This window comes from Lissotriton helveticus, chromosome 3_1 (genome assembly GCF_964261635.1).
Source record: "Lissotriton helveticus chromosome 3_1, aLisHel1.1, whole genome shotgun sequence".
NCBI lineage: Eukaryota > Metazoa > Chordata > Amphibia > Caudata > Salamandridae > Lissotriton > Lissotriton helveticus.
In genome coordinates this window covers 376,582,956-376,608,194 of record NC_136061.1, presented here as the reverse complement: position 1 = coordinate 376,608,194, position 25,239 = coordinate 376,582,956, and the positions used below count along the sequence as shown (strand labels likewise).

The 25,239-nt window shown below is 44.1% G+C and overlaps 1 protein-coding gene across 1 annotated transcript in view; it reads right to left on the bottom strand.

Annotated features, from left to right (window-relative positions):
* The window catches only part of RSKR (ribosomal protein S6 kinase related), a 46,545-nt gene extending 21,553 nt beyond the window's left edge, over positions 1-24,992 (bottom strand). The window contains exons 1-9 of the mRNA XM_078681107.1: positions 24,750-24,992; positions 14,353-14,604; positions 10,580-10,663; positions 10,431-10,499; positions 9,316-9,385; positions 5,752-5,859; positions 2,890-2,930; positions 2,238-2,265; positions 828-917 (exon numbers count right to left, since the gene is read on the bottom strand). Of these exons, the coding sequence (XP_078537233.1) occupies positions 828-917; positions 2,238-2,265; positions 2,890-2,930; positions 5,752-5,859; positions 9,316-9,385; positions 10,431-10,499; positions 10,580-10,663; positions 14,353-14,604; positions 24,750-24,992 (985 nt within the window). The remainder of the gene's footprint in view (positions 1-827; positions 918-2,237; positions 2,266-2,889; positions 2,931-5,751; positions 5,860-9,315; positions 9,386-10,430; positions 10,500-10,579; positions 10,664-14,352; positions 14,605-24,749) is intronic.
* Positions 24,993-25,239: the final 247 nt, after the last annotated feature.

Below are 25,239 nucleotides of genomic sequence, written 5' to 3'. Positions count from 1 at the left end.
CACCATGTTTAAGAAAGGTATATAAAATTCCAGTAAAAGGGGTGGCATAGGACACACGGACCCAACGCTGGAGGGAATGCTGATTTACAGAGTTTCAACTTTAGACCTGAAGGTACAATGAAGTACGTGGGGAATTATTGCATGCCTTGGCATATTATGAGGCTCTCAGATATGATAGAAACATGTGATGAAATATATCTGCAGCTCATCTAAACGTTGGCCTATTTTGAGCAAATATTGCTGACTTGTTAATAATGCTTACAATCATTCTAATACATATAACATGCAGATGAATAGCGTATACTAACAATAGTGAGAAATACCCACTATTATCTGTGCCTGCTGATTTTGAGGCATGGGGAGAGGCTCTGTATACACCCCCTGCAGATGAGTGACGCTCTAACAGGATTGTCTGAATCCAAACACACCTGCTTACTACAGAATACTTTGTAGGAGAGGAGTGAGAGATACCCACCAGTTCTCCTTTTCTCTGAAAAAGGATACAATTTCCTTTTATGGATCTAGGAGTCACTCCAATAACCTGGGGGTAACATAACACCTTCACCTATGTAAAGGGTTACCTGTGGATATGATCACAACAATGCATTCTAAAGACGGATTTGGTGCAGCCCCTGTCCATCATTCCATATTCAGAGCATGACTCAGGTGAGATCTGGTGCCCATCCTGCCCAGCTTTCCATGTTGGAAAATGAGTTGGGGAAGGATTCGAAGCAAGCGGTGGGGAAGGGCTGATGCAAGTTCTGTAATTTCGCCCAAGCATGGAGAGTGCCATAGGGGAGGATCTGATGCCAGCCCTGCCTACTTACCCATGTACTGGAGGGTCCCACAGATAGTGTATGCTCTCTCTCCATAATGAAGTTGACGTGAAAGGCCGAAGTCGGTCACTTTGATATGTCCTAAGGGAAGGTCGGGATACAGAAGTTTTATTAAAGTATCATGTGAATTCATTCTTCGTGGACCCACCTTTTTGTGTCCACATACATTAGATAAAGACAGTGTAAAAACAAAACTGCATTAAAACAACGAATCAGAGAAAGGGAAGGGGGGCAGTCGGAGAGACCAGAGAGACAAGGAACCAGCAATAAAGATTTATAAAGCCGGAAAAAGAGACAGACCAAGAAATAGACAGCCAGAGACTTCCCATTTTTCAAGAGGTTTCATCATTTACCTTCCTTTAAAGATAAAGATCCATCGGCCTAACCCATTGCTGCCAAATGCTGATCTATTTTGCTGTGAGACAGTCTCTATGGTTTGCATGCTGATATATCCATGTTACACTGACAGTTCTAACTGTCAGTGTAACATGAAGACGGTTCATGTATGTTTAGCTTTTTAGCTTTTTTACCTTTTGAGTAGTAAGGAAGTTGTGTCATGAGGGATTTTGACATTAGTTCCCTGTACATGGTTGTTAGTACAAATTGTCAAAGGAATGGTTCTGAAAGACTCGGGGATTCCACAAAGGCCAAGAGAGCACAATATGGTTCCTGCTAAATGCGCATGCAGGCTGCCTTTCAAGGAAAGTGCAAATATGTGTTGAACAGTGATGTCATTGTGACCTGCTGGTATTCTAGTTGGATCTCTGTGTCGCTGTCCAAGTTCCCACCTTGGCTTGTGATTCTTTGAGTGCTCCAGGTGATTAAACACGTGATTGGTTAGACCGCCTGCCAATCTCTATGTTATCATATTTTTATATATGAGGGAGTAAATGATAGGGAGGGTAGTCATCTTGCTTGAAGCATGGCTCTAGTGGGAATTACCCTTGCCCTTGATCCTCTGTGTGAAGGAAAACTGCTGTTAAAGTGAAAGGCTCTTTAAATCAGTCCACCAAGCTACAATGACAGCGTGGGAAGGCCCTGCCTCCCGATAGCCGAAGGTGAGTGCTAGTCGGCGGGCCTACAAGCACAGATTTGGACCACGCACCCACAGGCACTCCCATGACAGCCGATCACAGTGCATGTCTGCAACGCCACTCCCTGTGGCCCGGTTGTTGTGTGTGCATGTAACTCGCTCTCATTGGCATAGAACCCGCTTTCAAGGTGGGTTCTTCCTCCATTCTGCAGTCTGACTGTAAGCATACATATTGTCTTACACTGGCAATTTAAAAAATCTATAAAATACCAAAAGGGCCTTTTCTCTACAGAAGTTCATCCAAAAATAAAGACACTTAAAGCTTTAATGGCAATGACAGGCACCAGTGTGCGATCATAGACACCTACCTCTCTCATCCAGCAGTATGTTCTCCATCTAAATAAGGGAGAGGAACACAGTGATGGTCTTAGCAGCCATTTGCACACCTGCACCGTTATTGTGCCAGATAGGCACAAAACACGAACCCCCTAAGCACTAACTCTCTCTTAATTCAACACCCCTTCTTTCCTCCATATCCAGTCCCACGCTTCTTGTACCCAACCAGCTGTGTGCCCCTTCTCCACCATCATATTCTGCACTTCCAATCTCCATGCCCACACCACCTCTGTGCTGGATACCATCATCCTCAACACTTTCCCTGTCATCCATTTCAGACCACCTTCCCCTCTTAATACCCCTTCCACTTACTCCCCATTCATACCACAAGACCCCAGTCTACCTCTAAACCCCTCCCGCAGAAAGGTTCTTCCACTCATCTGCAAACCCTTCCCTCCACATTATTCCTTCTTCCACATAACCACAGCACCCCTTCAGCAAGGACCCAAACATCGGATTCGACCTTCACAAGTTGTCTACGGCCACCAAAGCAATCATCGCATCCTCGCTCATAGCTGCCATATCCTACCCCATCTCCACATCCCATTCCGTCCCCAACACTCCCTTCTTCCATCTGCATCGCACTCTCTTCACATCTCGTTCCTACTTCCTCATACTTCATACCTTCACATCCCGGTGCACGATCCCCAGGTCATGGAGGTAACCTGAAAAGAACAGTGAGGAGGACAATGACATAAATGGTAACAGAAGAACAAAGAATGGCACATCGCATTCCCCAGACTAGGAGACACCATTGATGCCAGACAACGTCGATAAAATAGGAGGTCATTGTGACCGGTCAACAATACCGAAGGTTCACCAAGGGATCAGGAACTGTGAATTCAGAACAGTGCCCTAAGCGCCAACACATTGTTGTACTGTTGAATCTTTAAACTGATGCTACACATGCTTAACCAAACTGCAGCACGGCAACCCATTTTAATCAACACACCTCTCCCCAAAAACTCACTCACAGTTGGTTGGAGGCGGCATTAGGTGGCGAAGCAAAGATGTCATAGGCCCTAATGTAATCAAGGAAAGTGATACCCCAATCCACACTTCTGACATTAAAAAGCAGCTATATGTGGGGAGCAAGGCATCTCTAAACCCTATGCCCTCATGCAACTGCACCTGCTGCACTGCTGGTAGATACACCCCCGATGAAACTGCAGATCTGCCCTGCTCTAATGGTAAAACACAAACACTTTGTTTCTTTATCTTTATTATCAGTGGCAACAAATAAGAAAGGATTTTGCCTGACTTGCATGGTTTCATCCTGGGGCAATATTATCACCCGCTAGAGTTATATAGTGAAGCCACCGAAACGCATAGATGTTGTTGTTGCAAGAAAAATAAATCAGAGTGATTATTACCCCTGGAGTGCTGGATGGTCTTTGCAGAATGCGGTGATCTTATTTGGGACATATATTTATATATATATATATCTCAGACTGAAATAGGTCGTCAGATGCAGTTGAACTGGTTTGTTATCTTGTGTTATCTTATGTAAAACAAACTATCAGTATAACTAAAATGAAGATCATGATCTCTGGCACTAAAAGGCATAAGACTATAATAATAATGGTCTATCGGCTCAATTTTTTTTTTAAATAGCCTACAAATCAAGTACCCTGGATGCCACTTAGTCCCAACTTTGAGGTGTGACTGGCATGACGAACTCATGGATGGATTTTTATCAAAGGGTCATTATCATAGAATGAAAAAAGTGGAAGGCGCCCAACAATTTTTGATTTGACTCCGCTGTCATTTGCCACTACAGATCTTTTTCTGAAAATTAGATTATTTTAAAACATATTTTATTGATTTTTCAAATACAAATCAACTACCAGTACATCTTACAAAATCGAAGTGTTGCAGAGTCTTCACAAGTGAGTGTAACTAGTGGTACAAATGTAGATAGTAAATACATATATGGGAGGAAAGACCCGTTCCACTAAGTCCTAGGCCTGGAATCTGCGTAAATAACTATCCAGTTCGTAGGAAAAACAGTGGAGCTGGCAGATGGGGAGCAGGAGGGGAGCAAGAGGGGTAAAGGAGAGAGAGTGGAGGGGGATTAGAGGAGGAAAGGGAGCATCATGGTAGTGTGGTCCAGGGGCACGGGCGTTTCATGGTGAGTGTTTGGCCCATGTGGGGAAGGATGGCTATGATGGCCAATGGCCCTTATCCTGTGTGGCATAAGGGGCCCTCTTTGTGGGGCGATGGGGATGGACGGGCAAGTGGTTCCAGATTCAGGGTGGTGAGGTGGATCCATCAGTCGGGACAGCAACTCCTCCCTAGTGTGGGCTACGCGCGGCCTCCTCATGATGGACAGCCGTGGACTCAGCCATCTCCTATTTGATTAGGGCCTGTACCCAGGCTTCTGGGGAGGGCGGCATGGGAAGTGTTCACTTCATGGTGATGGAACGTTTGGCTAGGATAAGGTCATCCCATGTTGTTTTTATATTGGTGGGCGTCTAGGTGACAGTTTTGCTATAGGTTCTACTGCACATACAAACCCGAATTGTCCCTTCTTAACATTCCTGAAAAGCCCCCGCCTATACATACAGCTACAGGCCTTCATCACAGGGCTGAGGTGCCTACCCCTGTATCCTCAGAAATCTCTGCCTGCCGCTCGATAGTCCTGCTTTAGGTGTCCTGGTTTTTATTCCCTATGGGTTAGGTTCCCACCACCAATAGCTACTAGGGTTCTTTTTGTCTTTATTTTATTTCCTTATTACAAGTTAGATTAGGTATATATTTCTCATTTGCGGGAACAGTTCTGTACACCGTGCAGTTATCGTGTGCGCAGTAATGAAGCTACTGAGCGGAGCATATGGGCACTCAAGTAAACAACTGCTTCATTACACTGATAATCAGCCTACCGTTGATACATTGTAAATTGGAAGGTTAACATGTAATGCGATATCTGTGCAGTGTTGCAATAAAAACAAGTTAAAAAAAAAAACTATCCGGAGAGGAACATTTTGAGCAACTCTTTGTACCTCCTATCTGACAAACCAGTGAAAGGGGCAGCAAAGTCATCTGTTGTTGGGTGCCTCTAAAGATGTAATGAAGCGCTGCTACAGTTACTGTTGCTAATGTAGTGTTATCACTTCCCTAATGTATAATGGGGAGGGACAGCTATAGTTTTGATTGCATCATACTGATTGTATGTATGTTTTGTACTTTTTGTAAAGTTTGACTAAACACTAGACAATAAAGAGGGTATAAGAACGTGCTGCATGTTTCCTGTGACCTCTTTAAGCACAGGTTTCAATTCTGCCAGTTTTGACGCTCTTGCAGGCTGAAAGTGCATATGGAGGACCTGGAAAAAATGGGCTGTATATCAGGCTGTTTTTCAATCATTTGTTTTTACATATGCTTGCGGCTGGTGCCACTATGCTTCATAATACTTACATTTTAAAAGGAGATCACCTGAAAAAAGAGGACCCGTGAAGTGCTAAGTCAACGAGACTGGATACATACCGAGCACTGACACCAGTTCAGCTGCAAACAAGCGGACGGTCTCTTCTCCGAAGCAGCCGGTGGACATCCAGAGCCTGTAGAGATCCCCGGAGCTGCAGTAGGAGCACACTGCCATGGGACAAAGCATGCACAGCCATCAGTCAGACTGGGAGCTACTTATGGGCCAACTCTATCACTGGGAGCCAATGGGTGACGGCAGGAGGAAGAGAGTGTGCAAGAAAGAGAGCAGATGTCAGAGGGAAGCAGGAGTTGGCAGTGCAGATGTGAGGGGGAAGCAGGATATGCATGTTATATTACCATAATTTTATAGCATGCATCTGTCACTCATGCGGCCTTTTAGCAATTTTTAGCGGTTCAGGGGTGCACAACCGCATTTTTTTGTTTTTGGTATAATTTTGTATTGGCATACAATACAAACTTGTACAAACCAATAATTATACATCAACAACAACCTAGAACCCACCACCCTCAGCACCCTTTGCCCTACCACGGCAGCTGCATATGATCATTCTTGGAGTAGAAAGCAGGTTGAAAGTGAAAGAATGAGTGAGATACATATTTCCTGTGCTCCCAACCAAGGCATCACTGGAGCATGGCTCCCGAGAAACGTGTGCAATGGTGTCAAATCAACTAAAACCTTCCTCTCCTCCTAGCTTCTTGTGGAAGCATTGTTCAAAGTCACATCTGACTAAACCCGCCAGCGAGCCTAAGGTGCGTAGCGTCAAGGGGCTCCAGCAAGCACTGCAGCCCAAGCTTACTAGCCGTCACCTAGATTCTGATCAACAACAGAAAATGTCAGAATTATGACCAGCAAATGACAAGGACTTGATTGATATATGGCAGAGATGATTAAATACATGTCAACCGTGGGTGATTTATGACCTGTCACTAAGCGAAGTTTTATGATCCTGTCAAAATGATTTATGTATGGAAGAAATAATGTCAACCGGGATTTATGACCGATCTCGTAATTATGATTTATTATCCAGTCAGAATGACTTGTGGCACTCAGAATGAGTTATGACACTGCAATACGTTTTTTTGGCCTTGTCATTTTGAATTAGGCTTGACCACTGTGATTGATGAGGTCTTTGATGTAACGTAGAGTCCATGCATGTAATAAAACTGAGGCCTAGTATTTCCATAAAAGAATGTAAACACGTGGCTAGTTTGAGTGTATTCAGAAGTGTATATGTGCAATGTGTACTAATAGGAGTGGGCCAAATGCAGGGGTTATGTGATACTGTTTGTTTTTGGTTACTTATGTTGTAGCAAGTCTCTGTTGCTCTCCAGAAAGAAAATCATAATGAGATGGTGCAGGTTAGTGGTGGATGTGCATAAAAATGCAGGCATGCTCTTGTAGCAGGGGGAGCGTTGCAGGCGTGGGACATGCCTTGAACTGTGACATGTGGTGCTTGGACGGTCACAATAATGTTGTATTAATACAGTAGGGTTTGGTGAGGAGGCCTATGACTGAGCGGAGGTGAAGCACAGATAGTAGTGACAGAGGGGAGAGTTGGTATTTTGATTCAAGTTACTCACTGCCAGTGGGTTTTTCTGGTGTGTGGTTGATGTGGAAACAAAGGAATGGTAGGCAGAAGAGGTGGCTGCCTACATACTTGGGCATACTTTTGCGGGAGGCCGTTTCTTGAGGGCCCAGGGGGAATCACTGGTTATAGGGCAGGTTTCAAGGAGGATTCTGTTCCTGAATATTACCATTTTTATTTAAAGAGAGGTAACGTTTGGCAAGTTCAAAACATCAAAGTGCAGACATTACTGCGGCATTGCAGTCTTAAAATATGCCATATTTTCGACTGCAGCCCAATAGCGTCCTACATAACTGTATGCTTCCTCACTTCCAGTTCTGTGGGACACATAACTACCTACTTTGAACATGTGCAGATGTGCACGTAGAATGTTTGCTGATTCTAATTTTTCAACCTGTTTTCTGTCACAAGAATCCTTTTGTATGATTGATTCTCAAAATGTACACTACATTTTGCTTCTATCTTATGTATGTTCTAGAGAGGGGTTCTCCTCATTGTCTCACTCCAGTCTAAAGTACTTTGACATCGACTTTGTGTGGTCCATCTATACAAACATCAAATAAATACATAAATAAAGACCATTAACATGTTTAAAGCGTTTACACATCTCAGCATCCTGTGTTTCTCCGCTCTACTGGCTTACTACAATGCTTCATTTTCACAGGGAATGGGGCAGAGGTAACAAAAGGATAGATACAGTGTTGCTTTTTTGCCCCTGTGGCTGACAGTCTGCTTCAGTGTCTAGCTGGGTGCAGGGGTGAACCACTAGAGTTTACAAACAGTCCCAAAAGTCCAGTAACCCCAAAGCCCACCAGTGAAATTGGAACCCAGGTCTTGATTACATCAAACAGACAGTAATGCGTGCCAAAGGCCAAGTCTTTAAAAAGTTGCTCTTCAGCAAACAGGTCTACTGTAGGATCCGCAATCAGTGTCCAACACAGAACAAGAATGAAAACCAAAATAAAATTAGCTCAGGCAAAAATGTTCAAACCAGTTCCATGCTGCAGGATGCCCTCGGTTACCATCGAGGTTTGGAGTCTGCTATAGGGTCATGACAGTCTACACAGCTCTGAAAGCAGCCATGTCTCGGGGTAACATTCAGTCGTAGAATGGCTGGTCCGACCCTGTTCCAATAGGAAAGAGTTCAGTGTGAAGCCGGTTAAGGATCTAACGGGTCTCATAGTCTTTTTAAGTTTTTCAATGAGGAGCACAGTTCGAGTGAGCTGGTACCCACATAGGCATCTCCTCAGAGCACCTCATTTTAACGGCCTAAATTGGCTGGTTGCAGATCAGATTTTTGGTAGCTGGGACAGCCTCTAAGGCTATAAACTCAGCCAGCCCCCACTAAGAACTGGGGATTTGAGACGGGGTCTAACCACAGCTTTAATCAACCACATCTTTGGACGCTTACTGGCTAAACAGATGACTTAAAAGACAGGCCAAATGTGCCATCCTTGATGGACAAGGCAAGCCAGCAAGTAAACCACCAACATAGCTTTTTTCTGAAGCTGTTAATAGAGAGGTTTAGCACCTCACTTTGGGGAGTCCAGGGTCAAATGTTGCTACTTTTTAGGAATCTTTTAATCTTCGTATTATAGGGTATGAATGCTCTGAAGACAACTTTCCAGCTAGTAGAATCTCCCAACTTGAAGTTGGGAGTCTCATATGTAACTGGCATTTCACCCATAACATCAACCAATCTCTTTCTTTATGAACAGAGAAGGTGTAGAGGTGATCTGTCCCTGCGACCTGACAAATTCTTATTACAAGAAAAAATCTCAACACATTGTGTACTATCTAAACAGAACCCATGTCTGAAAAGTCAGAGCCTAATGTTAAGGATTATTGGGCAGAAGGTAAAGATCCGGAGTAACAAACAGCCACGCGAACACCTAAATAAACATGACCTGGGTGCACATATAGAACCTGTATCCATGGAGACATAATCATGCAGGGATTATATTATTTACGAAACACTGGATTATGGCTTCGACTTTGAGATGCAGCGGGCACTCACTTATGAAAAGATGCTGCTTTCCCTGCCAGCTGTCCCCAATGCTGCGAATAAATGGGTGATTGATTTGACGCTGATAACAAATGAAAAAGATAAACACTTTGTTTAGCTTGAGGATGAAAACTTGCTTCACAAGCACATTTTCCAGGAGGGCAGGTACAGCATGGGCAGTGCGGATGCAAGCTTCTCATAAACACTCAGAAAAGGTACAGCATGACACAGGGTAACCACACACACAACAGGTTCTGTAGAGAATAGCAACGCATGATTCCCTCACACACAGAACACGTGCAATGGAAGCCAACACACTGCAACTTTAACTCACAGTATGTACAGCATGACAACACAGTGCCTGTTTCAGTCACACAGAGAATAAAGAAGAGAGAACATCAGTGAGAAACACCTTCACGCTCTGGACAGGAGCAGCAAATATTCACCTACGGACACAGAACAGGTACAGTGTGTGCAGCAGCGCAGGCTTCTTTTACTTACAGCTTCAAGTATAGCACAAGCAAGAGTTTAGAACTATTTACCTCGCTCACACAATTTTAACCCGTCAATTTAGTCCGCTTAAACCTGCTGAAATTCACTAGGCGGACAAATGAATGGTAAATACCCAGCCCATGAAGATTTTGGTGCAGAAACCACCAAAATCTGCATGTTATTCCCCAATTCGATGGGGAAAACTCTTATCAAGTAAGGTTGTTGATAGCTTATTTATTGGACCGAATAAATACCGATCCCAGAGGTATGAGTTTTAATTGAGCCGATAAATTAATCTTCCCTTCTGTGCCACTCATAGTGAGGGCCTACTCAACCTGAGCAGTCCATAGTTAGTGGGAAGGGAATTTATTTGAACAACCGTGGACCACACGTTACATTCACACATTGAAGTATATGATCGTTTGTTCTATCTGTATCCTACATTTCCATGCCCACCTTATCTGTGATGCTGTACTGGTTGGTGACTGCTGCATACTGTGGAACCGGAATATTGCTCTCCATCTTAACCAAACAGAGTGATCCTGGGAATTTCTTATAAACGTTTCAAAAGCGAGAGTGCCTAGGATCTAAGTGCCTCGAACACATGGTACATAACATTCTGGTTATTGCATTACCTGTATGCTGACTTCTTCCTTGCACTGCTTCAGCGTGTCTCTTCTTATCACCTCCATTTTGGGTAACACCTATGATAAACAAAGGTGTTTATGTAGGACAAAGCGAAGGAAGATATGACCACTGTCAGCACCCAGAAATGAGCACAAACCTTCACTGCAAACACTGAAGCCTTCGTGCAGTCAAGCACCTTCAGCACCGGCCCAAGAGATCCTTTCGCGACAAAGCCCAGAATCTAATAGAACAAAAAAATAGAATGTGGTCATTGCTGCAGATAGAAGGTTACACACTCACTAACGTCAGGTGTGCACGACTCAAAAAGTGCCATGCACACCCCTGAGAGGCTCATTTCGAGTTTTTGAATTCCAGGCCAGTCCAATACCAGCCTTGCAAAACAGAAAGTGCTCTACCACAAAACTTAGAGTTGTGTGCAGGACATTGACTATCACTATGTCATCAAGTTAAGTAGACAAAGGTCATCAATGTAGATATATATAGGTACATGTCGATTTACTATTTTTAACTCCAATAGCTATATGGTCAAAGTAAGATGCTGTTTTCACTGTGCTCTGAAGGAATGGTTGATTGACTTAACACTCTGTAAACATTTTGTTCATAAACCTTTGTTGAGGCGAAAGTCATCAAACAGAGCTCAGTGCATCTGCAGGACGGATACAGCTTGGGCGGTACAGATGCCAGCTTCTCTCACACTCACCGAACAAGTACAGTGTGACCCACAGTGCAGTTTCTATGCAGATCGGTTGAGCAGAGAAAGGCACGAGCAGATGTGAAGGTTAGAATAGTACATTTACGCTAAACATATCTACTTACCTTGGTGATATGGCGGTCCATACTCTGCAGTCGAGTTTCTTAACCTCGATATTCTGACAAACAACCAACCAGATCACAAACTAGTAATGGCTGAAAGAGTCCTAATGTGCTCCCTTGAGCACAGTCACACTGACATCAAACAAACTCTTCAGCTTTAAGAATCGTCAGTGAGAACCGCATGTTGGTACTGCAGAAAGGCCGGTGTGCAGATGCCCTGCAGTGATAAGGAGATTCAAAGGAAGCTTTGCAAGTGCTGCTTAACAATAATCACAAAGTCTTCAATGTATTCATAGCTGGCAGCAGAGGAGCTGGCAGTCAACACAAAGCTCTGCTGGAGGGTGACACACTAACCTGAGGGGCAGAGGATGTCAGGTCATGAAACGTTTGAAGTGACCACGTCATTCATGTACCCTGAGCACAGACTCAGCAGAGATGTACAGGGCGGGAAATGAGGTATAACAGCAGCCGGAGTAGGGAGCCATCATACCAGATGACCTTGAAAGAGATCACCAACCAGTAGGGATGTGAGGGTTGCATCACAGAAACTCAATGCACAAGAGCATCTGGGAGCAAGAGGAGTGATGCTCCCGCAGAGAGATACAACTATGGGAGAAGGAAGGCTGTGTTATAAGTGCTCTCAAGCAGTGGCGGCTCCTCTGCTATGGTGGCGGAGCATCACCCCACCACTTTCAAGCAGTGCGAAGTGGAAACATTAATTAAAAAACCTAATCTTGATCCCATCATACACGCCAACTATAGGCCTATTTCTCTCCTCCCCGCTCTGGCGAAGGTGGCGGAAAAACATGTGCACCGATCTATCTCGGATTTTATCGAGAATAACAACTTGTTGCACAGTACGCAATCTGGGTTTCGTGCGAATTACAGCACAGAGACCGCATTGCTGGAAGTCACCACCGCCATTAGAGAGGTCTTAGACTCGGGAGGCAAGGCCATGTTGGTTATGTTAGACTTGTCGGCGGCGTTTGACACCGTCCCCCATGATACCCTCCTAATTCGACTCTGGGAGTGTGGTCTTAGGGGGACGGTGTGGAACTGGCTTAAGTCATTTCTAGCCAGCCGTCGGCAAACGATCTGGGCGCCACCTCACTCCGCAGCTATGTCAGCCCTGGAAGTGGGGGTCCCTCAGGGGTCTATTCTTAGTCCCCTGCTTTTCAACATCTTTATGGCCCCCCTTGCAGAGGTTGCGGAGTCGTTTGGCGCTCAGATCGTGTCTTACGCTGATGACACCCAGCTCTTGTTCACTCAGAACAGGAACGAGATGTTTGATGGGACTCGTATCAGAGGCTGCTTAGAAGCAGTCTTTGATTGGTTCAAGAGACACGGCCTGAAATGCAACTCCGACAAATCGGAGCTGCTTTTTTTCGGGTGTGTCTCTGAACCAAACTGGAAGAATTGGTGGCCTCAGGATCTGTTTCCCCCTGCCAACGCTAGCACCAAGGCTAAAAATCTGGGCATCATTGTCGACAACGAGTTGACTTTTGGACCCCAAATAGCCTGTCTTGCTGGGAAATGCTTTGGCATCCTGAGGATGCTCAGGAAATTCCTCCCTCTGATTTCCGTGAACCATCGTAGGGTTATCGTCCAAGCATTGGTAGGGTCACGTATGGACTATGTTAACGTCCTTTATCTGGGTCTCCCCAAATACCTAGTAAGGAGACTTCAGGTTGTGCAAAACTCAGCCGCTCGGGCTATCTATGGTCTCCCTAGAAGAGCTAGTGCCTCTAACTTGCTGAGGGAATTGCACTGGCTCCCTATAGCCAAAAGGGTGCTGTTTAAGAGCTTGACGTTAACTTACAAGGCTCTTCATGACTCAGGCCCTGGGTACATCAAAAAGCGTCTTGCTTTGTATAAACCGAGCAGAGCTCTTCGTTCTGCCTCCTTGTTTCTAATGTCCGTTCCTTCCATCAAACGAACTAGACAAGGGGGGCGCTCTTTTCACTACCTGGCCCCACATGCGTGGAATAGATTGCCTCTTGCCCTTAGACAAGCCCCCAGCCTGATGTCCTTCAGGAAGGCATTAAAAACCTGGCTTTTTACTTATGAATTGTGAAGTCTTTTAACCTCAGTTATGTTTCCTTTCCATTAAAGGTCCTCTTCGCCAAAGCGCCGGGACACTCCATTGCGAGTAGCCGTTGCGCTATAGAAGAACCCAATTAACATAACATAACATAACATAATAACTTTGAGTTATTATTTTATGTTTATGCTGCTTTGCGGGTGGGTGTGAGGGGCTGCTCTGCTCTGCTCTCGGAGCAGGGCAGGGAAGGTGTAGTTTGCCCACTCCTAAGTGTGCAATGACTGTTTGGTCAACCCTCTTGGGCCGCCCAAACCAGTCATGCACACTTTCCCCATTCTCCATGCAGGCTGCATTACAGCCTGCGTGGAGAACATGACCAGGTCCCCATTCCCTGGTTGAGCGTCAAACCAGGACACTCAAAACCAATCACAACACTGCATTGCAGCATTGTGATTGGTCAGGGGAGCCTGGGTGCCTACCAGTCATAATGCTGCATTGCAGCGTTGATGTTGGTCAGTGGGGCCTGGCTGTGCTTCCTGTTCCTTGAGGAGAGCGGGAGCAGAGACGCAGGACTCGGCGGCAGGGTAAGTAAAAATATTTTTTTAATGGTTTCTTTATTATGCGCACCTTCCTGCACAAAAACAATCCCCTGAGGCATTCCCCTCCTTCTATGTGTGCTAGAAAGAGGAAAAAACAAGGAGAAATAAAAATATTTCTCTTCACTACGCCTCCCCTGGGAAGGCATAGCATTGTGGCGAATTCCCAGGTCTACCAGTAATAGTAAATCTATGAATTCATCAAAATCCATTGGTATGGCATGGAAAAACCCACTCACCATCAATGAAACACCTCCCTGGGCCAGAGTAACACAACATAATAATTTATGCTGCGTTAATCCAGATGTATCAAGACACTCAGGGCCACGCAATGTTGCCGTGCCTGCCTCTCCAGGTCTATCCTTGAGTCTAAAGAGATATTCGGCCACTTAGCATACTCAGGTTAATGCTCCCTAATCGCCAATTTTAGTTTTTTTTGCTTAAAAGAATAAAGTATACCTTGAGCTGTTGTTGCCCTGCAGACTGCCAAATAGGAAATTCCGGAAGAAAGAGTGAAAAGAAGTGAGGAGGAGAGTCTTCTGCACTGCTGGTACTGTCCTCCTCGACGGATTTCTGTGCCATCCATAGTTTTTCCTTCATAGACCTCCTCGCAGCCAGAAGGCACTCCAGACTTGATGTTGCCAGCCCCACACCATACAATACACTCTTCCAGCTCTGATCCCTAATCCTCTCCGTCAGGAGAATGCCTTCCTGCAACACAAATATGGGTATTGTGCTGTCATTCCTCAAGTAAGACGCTGTACTTGGACCATACATGCAGAAAACCGGAAGACCTGGTCTACACCTAGGGTTGTTAGGCAAGCCCTAGTCATTGGGTTCAGGGTTAGACATCAAACATCAAAGGTACCCCCCAAAACAGCTTAATTCTTCCTATGTCAGGTCTGGGTAGATAATATACCACCCATTCAGGTACTTGAAGTCCTGGATTTGTAATAGTAAACTGCAAAAAAATGGATAGATGAGTAAGTAGGCGAAGAATGGATGAATGAATGCGCGTATGGATACATTGACGGAGGAATGGTTGAGGTTGCGTGAATTGCTGAATGAGCGTGCACACTGACGGATGCATTAGTAAGTTGATGAGTGAGTACCTGAATGAATGGATGAAAGGATACATGGGCTTGTTACACTTGATTCCATAATTTAGAGGAGTAGTTTGCCATTAACAAACTATTGTTTCGATCCACCATCACCAACTGGTAGTGCAGTTGAATGGAGGCCCAAAATGTACTAAGAATTTACACCATAGTTATGCCAGATGCAGATCAATCATGTCATGGTGATCACCTGAGGGTAAGGATGGCCTAAAACCAACTACTGTCATCATATGCCAAGGCCAACATTAGCCAACAGTGGGTATGATTATGCTGTGTTAGGCAACATTTTAGCATTTATTATACAAATTAACACAATTATATGCAGAGGCGGGGTCACATATGTCCTTGCTTGCTTGCAATGTGGGTAAAGCAGTGCCCCTGCCCGCACACACAGACACACACACTCAAAGTAAATGGACATTACAATCATTAGCTCTGAAGCTCGGAGGGAGTGACAGAGGGGGCCACAGGTGCCTGCGATTTGGTAAATGCTGGGAGGAATTCAGCACCAAAAGGTACCTTTGAAGCTGTTGCGTGGCAATCACGATGCTGTGAGACTAAGGCCAGTCTAATAGAATCTACTCGCTTGGTCCAACCAATAGAGTCTTTACTCAGTGGGTCCAATATTATCTACAGTAGATCAAGCCATGGTCTCTCATGGAGCTCACTCTCCCCTGAAACCCCCCACCCACCCCTGGTTTTCCCAAACACCCGCATTCCATGCTAGGTTTGCGTATTCTCCAAGACACCGCAGTTGATAAACAACACACAGGTGTTATCCAGATAATCCTAGCACAGTCTCTATTATACAACTAATGAACAACAAGAACTCCCCTAGCTAGTCTAGTTATGACAAGATGTTTATCCCCACCGATCACAGTCACCACACTTGCCCACCCCTGGTAGAATATGTGTTCTCCTATGAGATTGGTTACCAGTTCAAAGGACTATAAGTGTATGCCAGTGCAAAATAAATACTCTATAGGCTATCAGTAACAGCTGCTACAACCAATGGCTGTGCTATGGGCTGATCTACACATGTATAACACAACAACTAGTGGCTGACGAGGTTGATTTATTGTACCTCTACTGTCAATGTATTAATAGCATAAGCTGTCTTTAGCTACACCTCAAGATGACTAGTTGAAAAGGGAGAGGGGAGCCCTGACAAGCGGGGGCTTTTCTTTTTGGACGGTGGACACTTGGGGGCCCGTGCTGCAGTCTCCCTGAGCGCCGCTTCCTCCACCACGCGGCAGGAGACTACAGGACCCAGGAGGCTCGGCGGTGACACGCCCACCGGCAAGCGCGCCCGGAGGCGCTGAAAAGGGAGAGGGGAACCCCGCCTCGCGGGACGCGCGCGGGCGTCGCCGGGCAGAGCCCGGGCAGAGGGCGAGCCGTCTGTGGCCGTCCGGGGACGACCAGGGATGGGACGGGCCACCTCCCTTGGCACCACGAGTGAGTACGCCTAAACTGTGCAATTCGGAGTCAACCCCATTGTTTTTAAATTGGCTTATTGTCTCCTCTGAACTACCACCAATTATGTCTATCCAATCCACCCTACCAGATAACTACTTATTGAAAGTGGTTAATAGAAACAATACGGACAGAAGGAAATCGCTAGGGAAAAGTCCCATGCAAAAAATGACAATGGATTTGCCCTTTGATCTTAATACTGATGCTACCAACACGCCTATTGTCACTGTGGCCACTATTACAGCAACCGAGTCTGATATCACTATCATTAATGCTGAGTCCATTGAGCCATCTGATAGTGTGACGGTATCGGAAGTTGACCAGAATGAGACCTATGAAGGTACCCCTAGACAGTCCATCAGGGCCACTAGACTTATGAGAGCGTGTAGGAAAACTGCTCCAAAGCGGGGAAATCATCATCCTGGCAGGAAAAATAAAAAGGACAATATCGACAAGGAGAACACTGAGAATATAGGGGATCTAATGAAAGAAAGTTGTGTTACTATTAAGTCAGATCAAATAGAATTGTTGGCGAACAATATTGATGATAGACTTAAAATGATTGTTGAGCCATTGATATCCAAGATTGAGGGTCTGTGTGCAGAAGTTCTGAGATTGCGAGATATGGTGGACAAGCAGTCTGTCATTTTGGATAAAGCCCTGTTAATTAATAATGATTTAACGCGCCTAATTACAATATCTACACAGGAAAGGGCGCAACTATGTGATACAAATAGTTCTCATGCTATTGCTACTACTAGTGAGCAACTACCCAAAGAGTTACCTGCATTAACAAGCCCATTAGTTCAGGGCATGGGTCAATCATCTCAGTTGCAGGGAGCAGGGTCAACTAGTGTAGCCAAGGCTATTCCAAACCAGACGATTAGACCATCGTCTTCTATAAGTAGGGTGAAAACTGTTCGGGGGCCAGTACCGTCAGCTACTCCAACTGCTACAGGGGGGACAAACAGGGCACCAGTGAGGATTAGTAAGCGCCCGGTTGAACTTCCCCCCGATTGTGTACCCTATGTTGTAGTATTAACGAATGTTCCGTCCGTAACTCAGGCCCAATTTACCCAGGAGTCGGTGGAATCACTAAAAAATAAAGCGATCTCCTGGCTACACCGACACTGTGGTTACCCAGTGGGCTACTCTGATCAGATTATCTCTATCAGAAGAGTCAACTGGATAGGTAACACAAGAAAGACTTGTGTGGGTGACTGCGTGATTATTAATTTTAAACATCCGCAACAAGTTGTGACGGTCCTACTTAGAGCGGCCTCAATCACGCAGTCTGAGACAGATGTCGTTGCTAGGCCATTGGGATATTTTTATAATCATCTCAATAGGTCTACATTTGTAAATAATGGGGAGGGCTTACAGATCTTTAACAATCGCCAACCCACTGTAAATAGACCCGGGTTACCTATGTTCGGTTTTGGACCCCAGAAGGGCTCATCTACTACACCGATGTATATGGTGAACTCGGTGCCAGGTGGGAATAGATTTGCAACACATGCCCCTAATTTCCCCCCTGCCCATGAAAGTACCCTGTCACCAGTTAATGGGATGTTTTACCAAGTTCCAATCCAAAATAGATACCAGTCGCTAAGTTGAGTGGATCAAAACGACTGACATAAGATTAACCCAGTACATGGGAGCAGTGATACTGGAGGACAATCTATTTCTATTTCTGTAAATGAATTGGATAATTATGCGATTGTGGATTGTATGACCATGGGGGGAGTGGAGGAGAATTCTAATCACATAGAGCTTTTTAATCCAGATGTTAACATGTCCGTAACTGTTGACGAAATGCCTAACGTCAATCATGATAGGGACAGGAAAACCTACTATATCGCTAGCTGGAATATTGCAGGGGTGACGGCCAAGGTAGAAATGCTGGGATGGAAGGATTTTATTGATTTATTCGACATCATTTGCCTACAAGAAACTTGGTGTAATAATTTCAAGGGCATTGATGGTTTTGTAACCTACGAGCTTTCCGCAATGGCTTCACCACATGGCAGATCCAAAGGAGGGCTGCTAGTACTGATTTCAGTCAAATTGCCAGTTTTAGCGAAGAAGTATGTAAAAGTAGGGGCTCACTCACAAATCCTATGGCTATCACAAGAAGGGGGTAGAAATATATTTTTGATTAATTTCTACAATAACATATTTGATGGTACTAGGCATGTAGTCATTAACGAGTTAGATAAAGCCGTTTGTAATGTTGTGCAAAATTTTAATGGTGTTTTTGAATTTATTTTTGTGGGGGATTTTAATGTAGCGGTTTGCCCTCTGTCCTTTCAGAAGTTATGTGGTGTGTATAATCATTCGGGGGAGGCTGAGGTCCATTTCCCTCATCATTTGTATGGCGAAACCCTGAATAACTTTCTGGTAGATCATGACATGGAAATCATGGAAAATGCAAAGAATGATCTAGGAGAAAGTATACCAACATTCAAAGGGAGGGGGGCAAATACGGTTATTGATTTTATATGCATGTCTTCTAATCTAATCCCTAAGTGCTCTGAGCTCAAGGTGGTTGATGTAATGCTTAGTGACCACAATTGTTTAATTATTGAAACTAGAATTTGGAAGCATGCCACCACAACCAATAGGGATACTGTTGTTGTTAACATCGAGCCCCATAGGGCAAATGGAGTTAGGTTGAGGTGGAAAGGAGAAAAAGCCGCTGTAACATCAGAATCCATCATTACTAGCTGTTTGACGGATATTTCGGCAATTCTCGAAGAAGAGGAAATTGCGGTTGCCAGTATTGCCCACTTCGATAGTATTAACTCAACTATCAATAAGAAGTTCACAAAAGAGATAGGGCGCAAGATTAAACAAAATAGGGGCTGGTTTGATCATGCCTGCTCAAATGCCCGGAGTAATCTTAAGGAAGCTCTTGCAGTTAAACCAAGAGATAAGAGTCTTGTGATCCGACTTAGGCAGGATTTTAACCAAGTCCTTAAACGCAGAAAGGCTGAATTACAGCAGGAAGCATGGGCTAAGTTAAGCCAAGCAGCAGAATTAAGGGACTGCACTTTGTTCTGGTCTACGGTTAATAGCCCATTCCTCAAGGACGAGAAGGCACCAGAGCTCACATCTAACGTGAGTATGGAGTTATGGATCCAGCATTTCTCTAATATATTTGACTCAGGCAAAAAATTAGTTTCCGTTGTGAACGGCTGGCCCATCGTTTCTTTAAATATCACTGTGGACGAGGTTATGGCCAGCATAAAAGCCAGTAAGGGAGGGAAGGCCCAAGGACCTGATGGGGTACCCATAGATGTATATAAGACTGCCCCGGAGATCTGGGGCCCACTGCTGGTTAAGATTTTTAATACAGCAGTTAGCTCCAAAATACCTTCTACTTGGGTAGAATCAATAATTATCCCTATCTATAAAAAAGGAGACCGGGGCGACGCAAAAAATTATCGTCCAATATCCCTACTGGACTCATCGGTTAAAGTTATGAGCCGGGTCCTCTTAGTCAGATTAGAGGAATGGGCAGAGACCAATGAGATTTTAACTAACAGTCAGTTTGGGTTCAGAAAAGGCCGTGGCACAATCGAACAGTGCCTGAATCTGGAACTCTTAGTCGGGAAATATACCCAGGCTAAGAAAGGGTCTCTATATCTTTGCTTTGCTGATCTAAGCAGTGCTTTCGATATGGTAGACCATGCCATACTGTGGGCTAAACTGATTGAAATAGGAGCCCCCGATGGTATAGTTTATTTTTTGGCCCGCCTGTGTGAAAAACTTAGTACCAGTGTACGGTATGGACCTAATGGGGAATGCACGAGTAAATTCGGCATTGGGAGAGGAATCAGGCAGGGGTGCGTTTTAGCACCCCTGCTTTTTACACTCTTCATTAATGAGGTGGATTCAGTCCTGAAGACAGTTGCGGCTGACGCTCCTAGAGTTAACAACCTGAATATCCCTGTGTTACTCTATGCGGACGACGCTATACTGCTGTCCAGGACCCCGTTGGGTCTTCAACGCCTGATGGATAAGTTTGTGCATTTCATCAAAAACAGGAAGTTGGTGATCAATAGGTCTAAAACCTATGTGATGGAGTGTAGGTCGGGTAGAGCTAAACCGAAAGTTAATTCTCGCTATTACATCGAGGGCGAACAAGTTTTAAAAGTTGATCATTTCTGTTATCTAGGCATTAACTTTTCAAAAAATGGTAGCTGGGATATTGAACATAAAGCAGCTAAAACTAAGATGATTAGGAGTGCCAATGGGGTTTTTGTATTTGCCAGTAAGTTGGGGAATAGACGCATCATGGACATGTTAAAAAATGTCCAATCCAGATGCTTATCTGCTGCCCTGTATGGGGCAGGAGTTTGGGGTGTGACATCAGCCGGGTGCCTCCAGGTGGAGGAGAACAATTTTTTGAAAAGGCTCCTGTGCTTACCTAAATCTTCCTCTAACATCCTGGTTCATAAAGAAACTGGGATTCACTTTTTGAGTGATTTAATTATGTTAAGACCCCTATTACTGTGGCGCTCCATTTGGCTGAATGAAGGCACCTTACTGAATAGAGCCATCATAGAGGATTGCCTTTCTTTGGACCAACACCTGATGATCCCGTGGATTAAATACAACATTGATAATTTTCAAAACGTTTTTGGTTTCAATGTGTTCAATGATCGGTATTGTGCCTCTGTTATCTCCAAGTCTAATTTGAAAACTACGTTTTTGAACTTTTGTGCGGAGAAACGTGCTTTGGAAGAATTAAACCAATCTACATGTAAACTGTACAATAGCATGAATGAGTTTATTGGATTTCATCCATATTTGAAAGAGGTGACCAGAGTCTCGCACCAGTTTGTACTAACCAGAATAAGGATGGGAACTGTACATTATCTGGTTGCGTGCCCAATTGTAAAAGTACGACCAACTGGCCCCTGTGCTTGCGACAACAAGTCTGAACAGAGCACTATGTACTTTCTCTTGTCTTGCCAACTGTACAGTGAATTACGGAAATTCTACCTTAAGCCCATTCTAAAAAGATTTGGAGTAAGAACAATTATTGACTCGATGAAACTGCTTTTTAACCTGTATCATCCGGACATTTGTTTTTTCACAGCAACTTTTGTACTTAGGGCTATAAGTATTAGGAAAAGCATGTGTTTTTAATCATTTTAATTATTTATTCCAACCCGCACTGGTCAATTAATGCATTATGTGTCTTTGTTACTTTTCCTTATTATGAAATGTATGTGTATGTAACTATCTGTGCTTTTATGGACATGTTTTTTATGTTCCGAATAAAGCTTTATGAAATGAATGACTAGTTGAGTCTCTCACACCTGATAAACATCCGCAAAAGGATTATGTTCAAAGGGCCAGATGTATAAAGCGTTTTACCGGTCGCAAACGGTCTGATTCACGAAATCGGCCCGTTTGCAACCAGTAAAAAGCTTTTTGGGATGCATCAACCCAAAATGCATTCGAAAATAGGTAATCGCAATTTTTGCGATTGCATATTTTGCGAATGCAGTTAGGGAATTGCAGTATGTGATTCCCAAAATGCAATGCAAGAAGCATTTTAAAAATGCGACTTTGCATTAAGGAATCTCAAATTACTATCAACTTCAAGTTGATGGTAATTTGCAAATCCTTAGAAAAATGCACATAATTGCATTTTTCTAAGTGCCATGTGGCGCAGACACATGCCCTTAGGGCATATGTGTGCACCACATGTGCACACGTACCTTTTTTGGGGGTACATTAGTGGGGCCTGAGGCCCCCTAGCACCCTTGCAATTGCATTCGCAAATTGCAATTGCCTTCACATTCATTCCTATGGGCCTCAAGGCCCATAGAAATGAATAGGAAGCATTCCCTAATAGCAAATTGCAATTTGCGATACGCTATTAGGGAATGTGTAGGAATCGCTATTTATTTAGCAAATCCTACATACATTGCATTTTGCGATTCCAAAATAGCGAATCAGTAAAATTTGCTATTTCAGAATCGCGAAATACATTCTTGATACATTTGGCCCAAAATCTGCTGTTCTGTCCATAAAAAACTTAATGGCAGAGGTCCAAGCTACCTTGTGGAAAAACTGTTTTGCTCTCAACCTGGAAGATCTCTTTGTTCAGGGGAGAAAGCTCTTCTTGTTATCCCCCGGTACAGGAAATCCGCGCTGGAAGCAAAGCTTTTTCTGACCTTGCCCCACGGCATTGGAACTTTCTACCTGTACATCTATGTAAGTGCTTGGATCTTCTTTATTTCAGGAAACTCCCAAAAACAGTACTCTTTAGTAACTGATCCCCCTGGCCAGGCATTCCTGCACCTTTAGCGCAGAGATAACACTTTGGAGGCGATTCCAGCGCTTTAGAAATCCTTCATTCATTCATGAAATATTCAATCTGCTTTACAGTTATTGGGTTTGGCCCTCTGTCTAAGTTTTTTCTGATGCGCAATTTTGGGTGACAAATTATTAGTGCAAATTAATAATTTTAATGATGCATATAGTCATAACCGATGAACTAACAGTGATACACATGAAACAACTTGATTATTTTGTTAAGAAGTGTGATTAATAATACAATATAGTCATGCCACGTTTTCATGCAAGACACCATTATTTTAAAATGGATGAAGTTTCTTTTCGTTTTGTTCCTGTCTTTCACCTCTCCCAATCAATGTCCTGCTGCAAGTCAACTCTACCCTCAGTTTCCCTGGTGCACAGAATGCTATGACGTAGGAGGCAAACTGTATTAGAAAGCGTGTATTATGAATGAAACTTTCCATCATGTAACTGATGTACCATTTTCATGGATTTCTGCTGGAAGTTGAAATGCAGGCATGCAAAACATCATAATTCTATGAGCTATTGTTTGAGAAAGGTTTCATATTATGTTGTACATCCCCGGAGTGCAGTTGACAAAGAAGCATGCAGAAGATTTCTCTTACATTACATTTACATTTACATTTATTTCACTTGTAAAGCGCGTAATTCACCCGAAGGTCTCAGAGCGCTGGGTGAATTACGCTTAGGATATGGGTTAGTGTTAAGAAGCTGTTATAATTACAAAGCTGTGCTGTGCTAATGCGACCTGCGATCATTCCCTGCTGAATCTGCAGTTTTATTATTTACTATTTATAGTTTGTGTATAAAAACCCTTGGTTTTGAAGGGACAATCGAGACTTCTCGTTTTCCTTCAGAGACTCTGTATGATTATTTTGAGACTCTCTTTTCCTACCTTGAGATGCTGTCAGTATTCTTTAGGAGTTTGACATTTATATTTAGAGAGATTTAAATGCCTAAACAGGAATTTTATTATGATTTGTCATTCCGTATTGTGCATCTGAGACTTTATGCCAAATGTATGCATTTACTTAAACACAAACAAGAGAGTGTGAAAGATAAGGCTTTCACATATCCTCTTCTAAAGTACAATTAATCACACCAACCAAAATGTGAAAGCCTGAGGATTTGGTCCTATGTTTAGTGCCACATCCTATAAGAATATTAGAAATTAAGAAAAAAAGCTTCACCCACCAAATGGTGGCATGCTTCATCACTGGCGTTTTTCTCACCCTGTTGGGACAGTACCACTAGGGCGGCCGTGGGCTCAACCGCTTTCTGAAGCTCTTACATATTCAATTTTCTGGACATTTCTGGAAGTCCAGTGACGATCAAAATAGTTACAGATTTACCCAAATAACTTTATTCAGTGGGAACCTGTACCATGATTAAAAACTAAGATACTGGTGCCTATCAGGAACCCTACGGTTCCGGTATCCCTCATAAGCCAACATATTTCGGCCAATTTAGATATGCCTAAAAGGTCACTCAGCCTTCTTCAGGGTCCCTAGACCTGCCTACCTACCCTCATCTCATTCTAAGGGAGTAGTGAATGTGAGGAGGCATAAGGCTCTCCTACCTGTATATACTCATGAACCTAAGTAAGGTTGTTAAGCAAGCCCCATTGGGTCAGAGGGGGTAGACGCTTCCCTGCAGTCACACTTACTCCAAAGGTACAGCATTTTCACTCGACCCTTTATTACCCACCTCGGCCACGTCAGAATTAATATTTACAGGTAGGAGGGCATATTAGGGATGCCAGAACCATTGGTTTCTTGATAGGCAACAGTGGGCGAAATGTTTTTTCTTAATATTTTTAATATCCCTTTAGGATGTGCCACTAAGCATAGTCAGGGAAAAATCCTAATGTGTGAGGAGCTTGAAGGTGATTCTTTTGTTGACTGTGAGCCAGTGGAGGTCTCTCACGTGGTAAGTGATGTGGCCGCAGTGCGGGATGTTGAGGATAAGTCCGGCAGAGGCGTTCTGAATGTTCTGTAGTTTCTTGAGGGTGATACCGGCGAAGAGAGCATTGCTGTAGTCGGTCCTGCTGATGATGAGTGCATGGGTGACCGTCCTTCTGGACTCGGTGGAGATCCACTTGAACATCTTTTGGAGCAGGCGTAGCATGTGGAAACAGGATGATGAGATGGCGTAGATGTAGCGGCTCATGGTGAGCGAGGAGTCCAGGATGATGCTGAGGTTTTGGGTGTGGTCTGTGGGGGGGCTCCAATTGCTTCCACTGCTGCTGTTGATGTCTTTTAAACGCAGCTGCACTGACCTTTAGATGGGGCACTAGCACTGTGGCACATGCCATTGTAACAGATCGCGTTCACAGTATTGAATTTGAGCCCAAGAGAGGTCTTCTGACAGACTGTCAATGACTGTTGCCACGGCCAGCTCACCACAGCACCAGCAA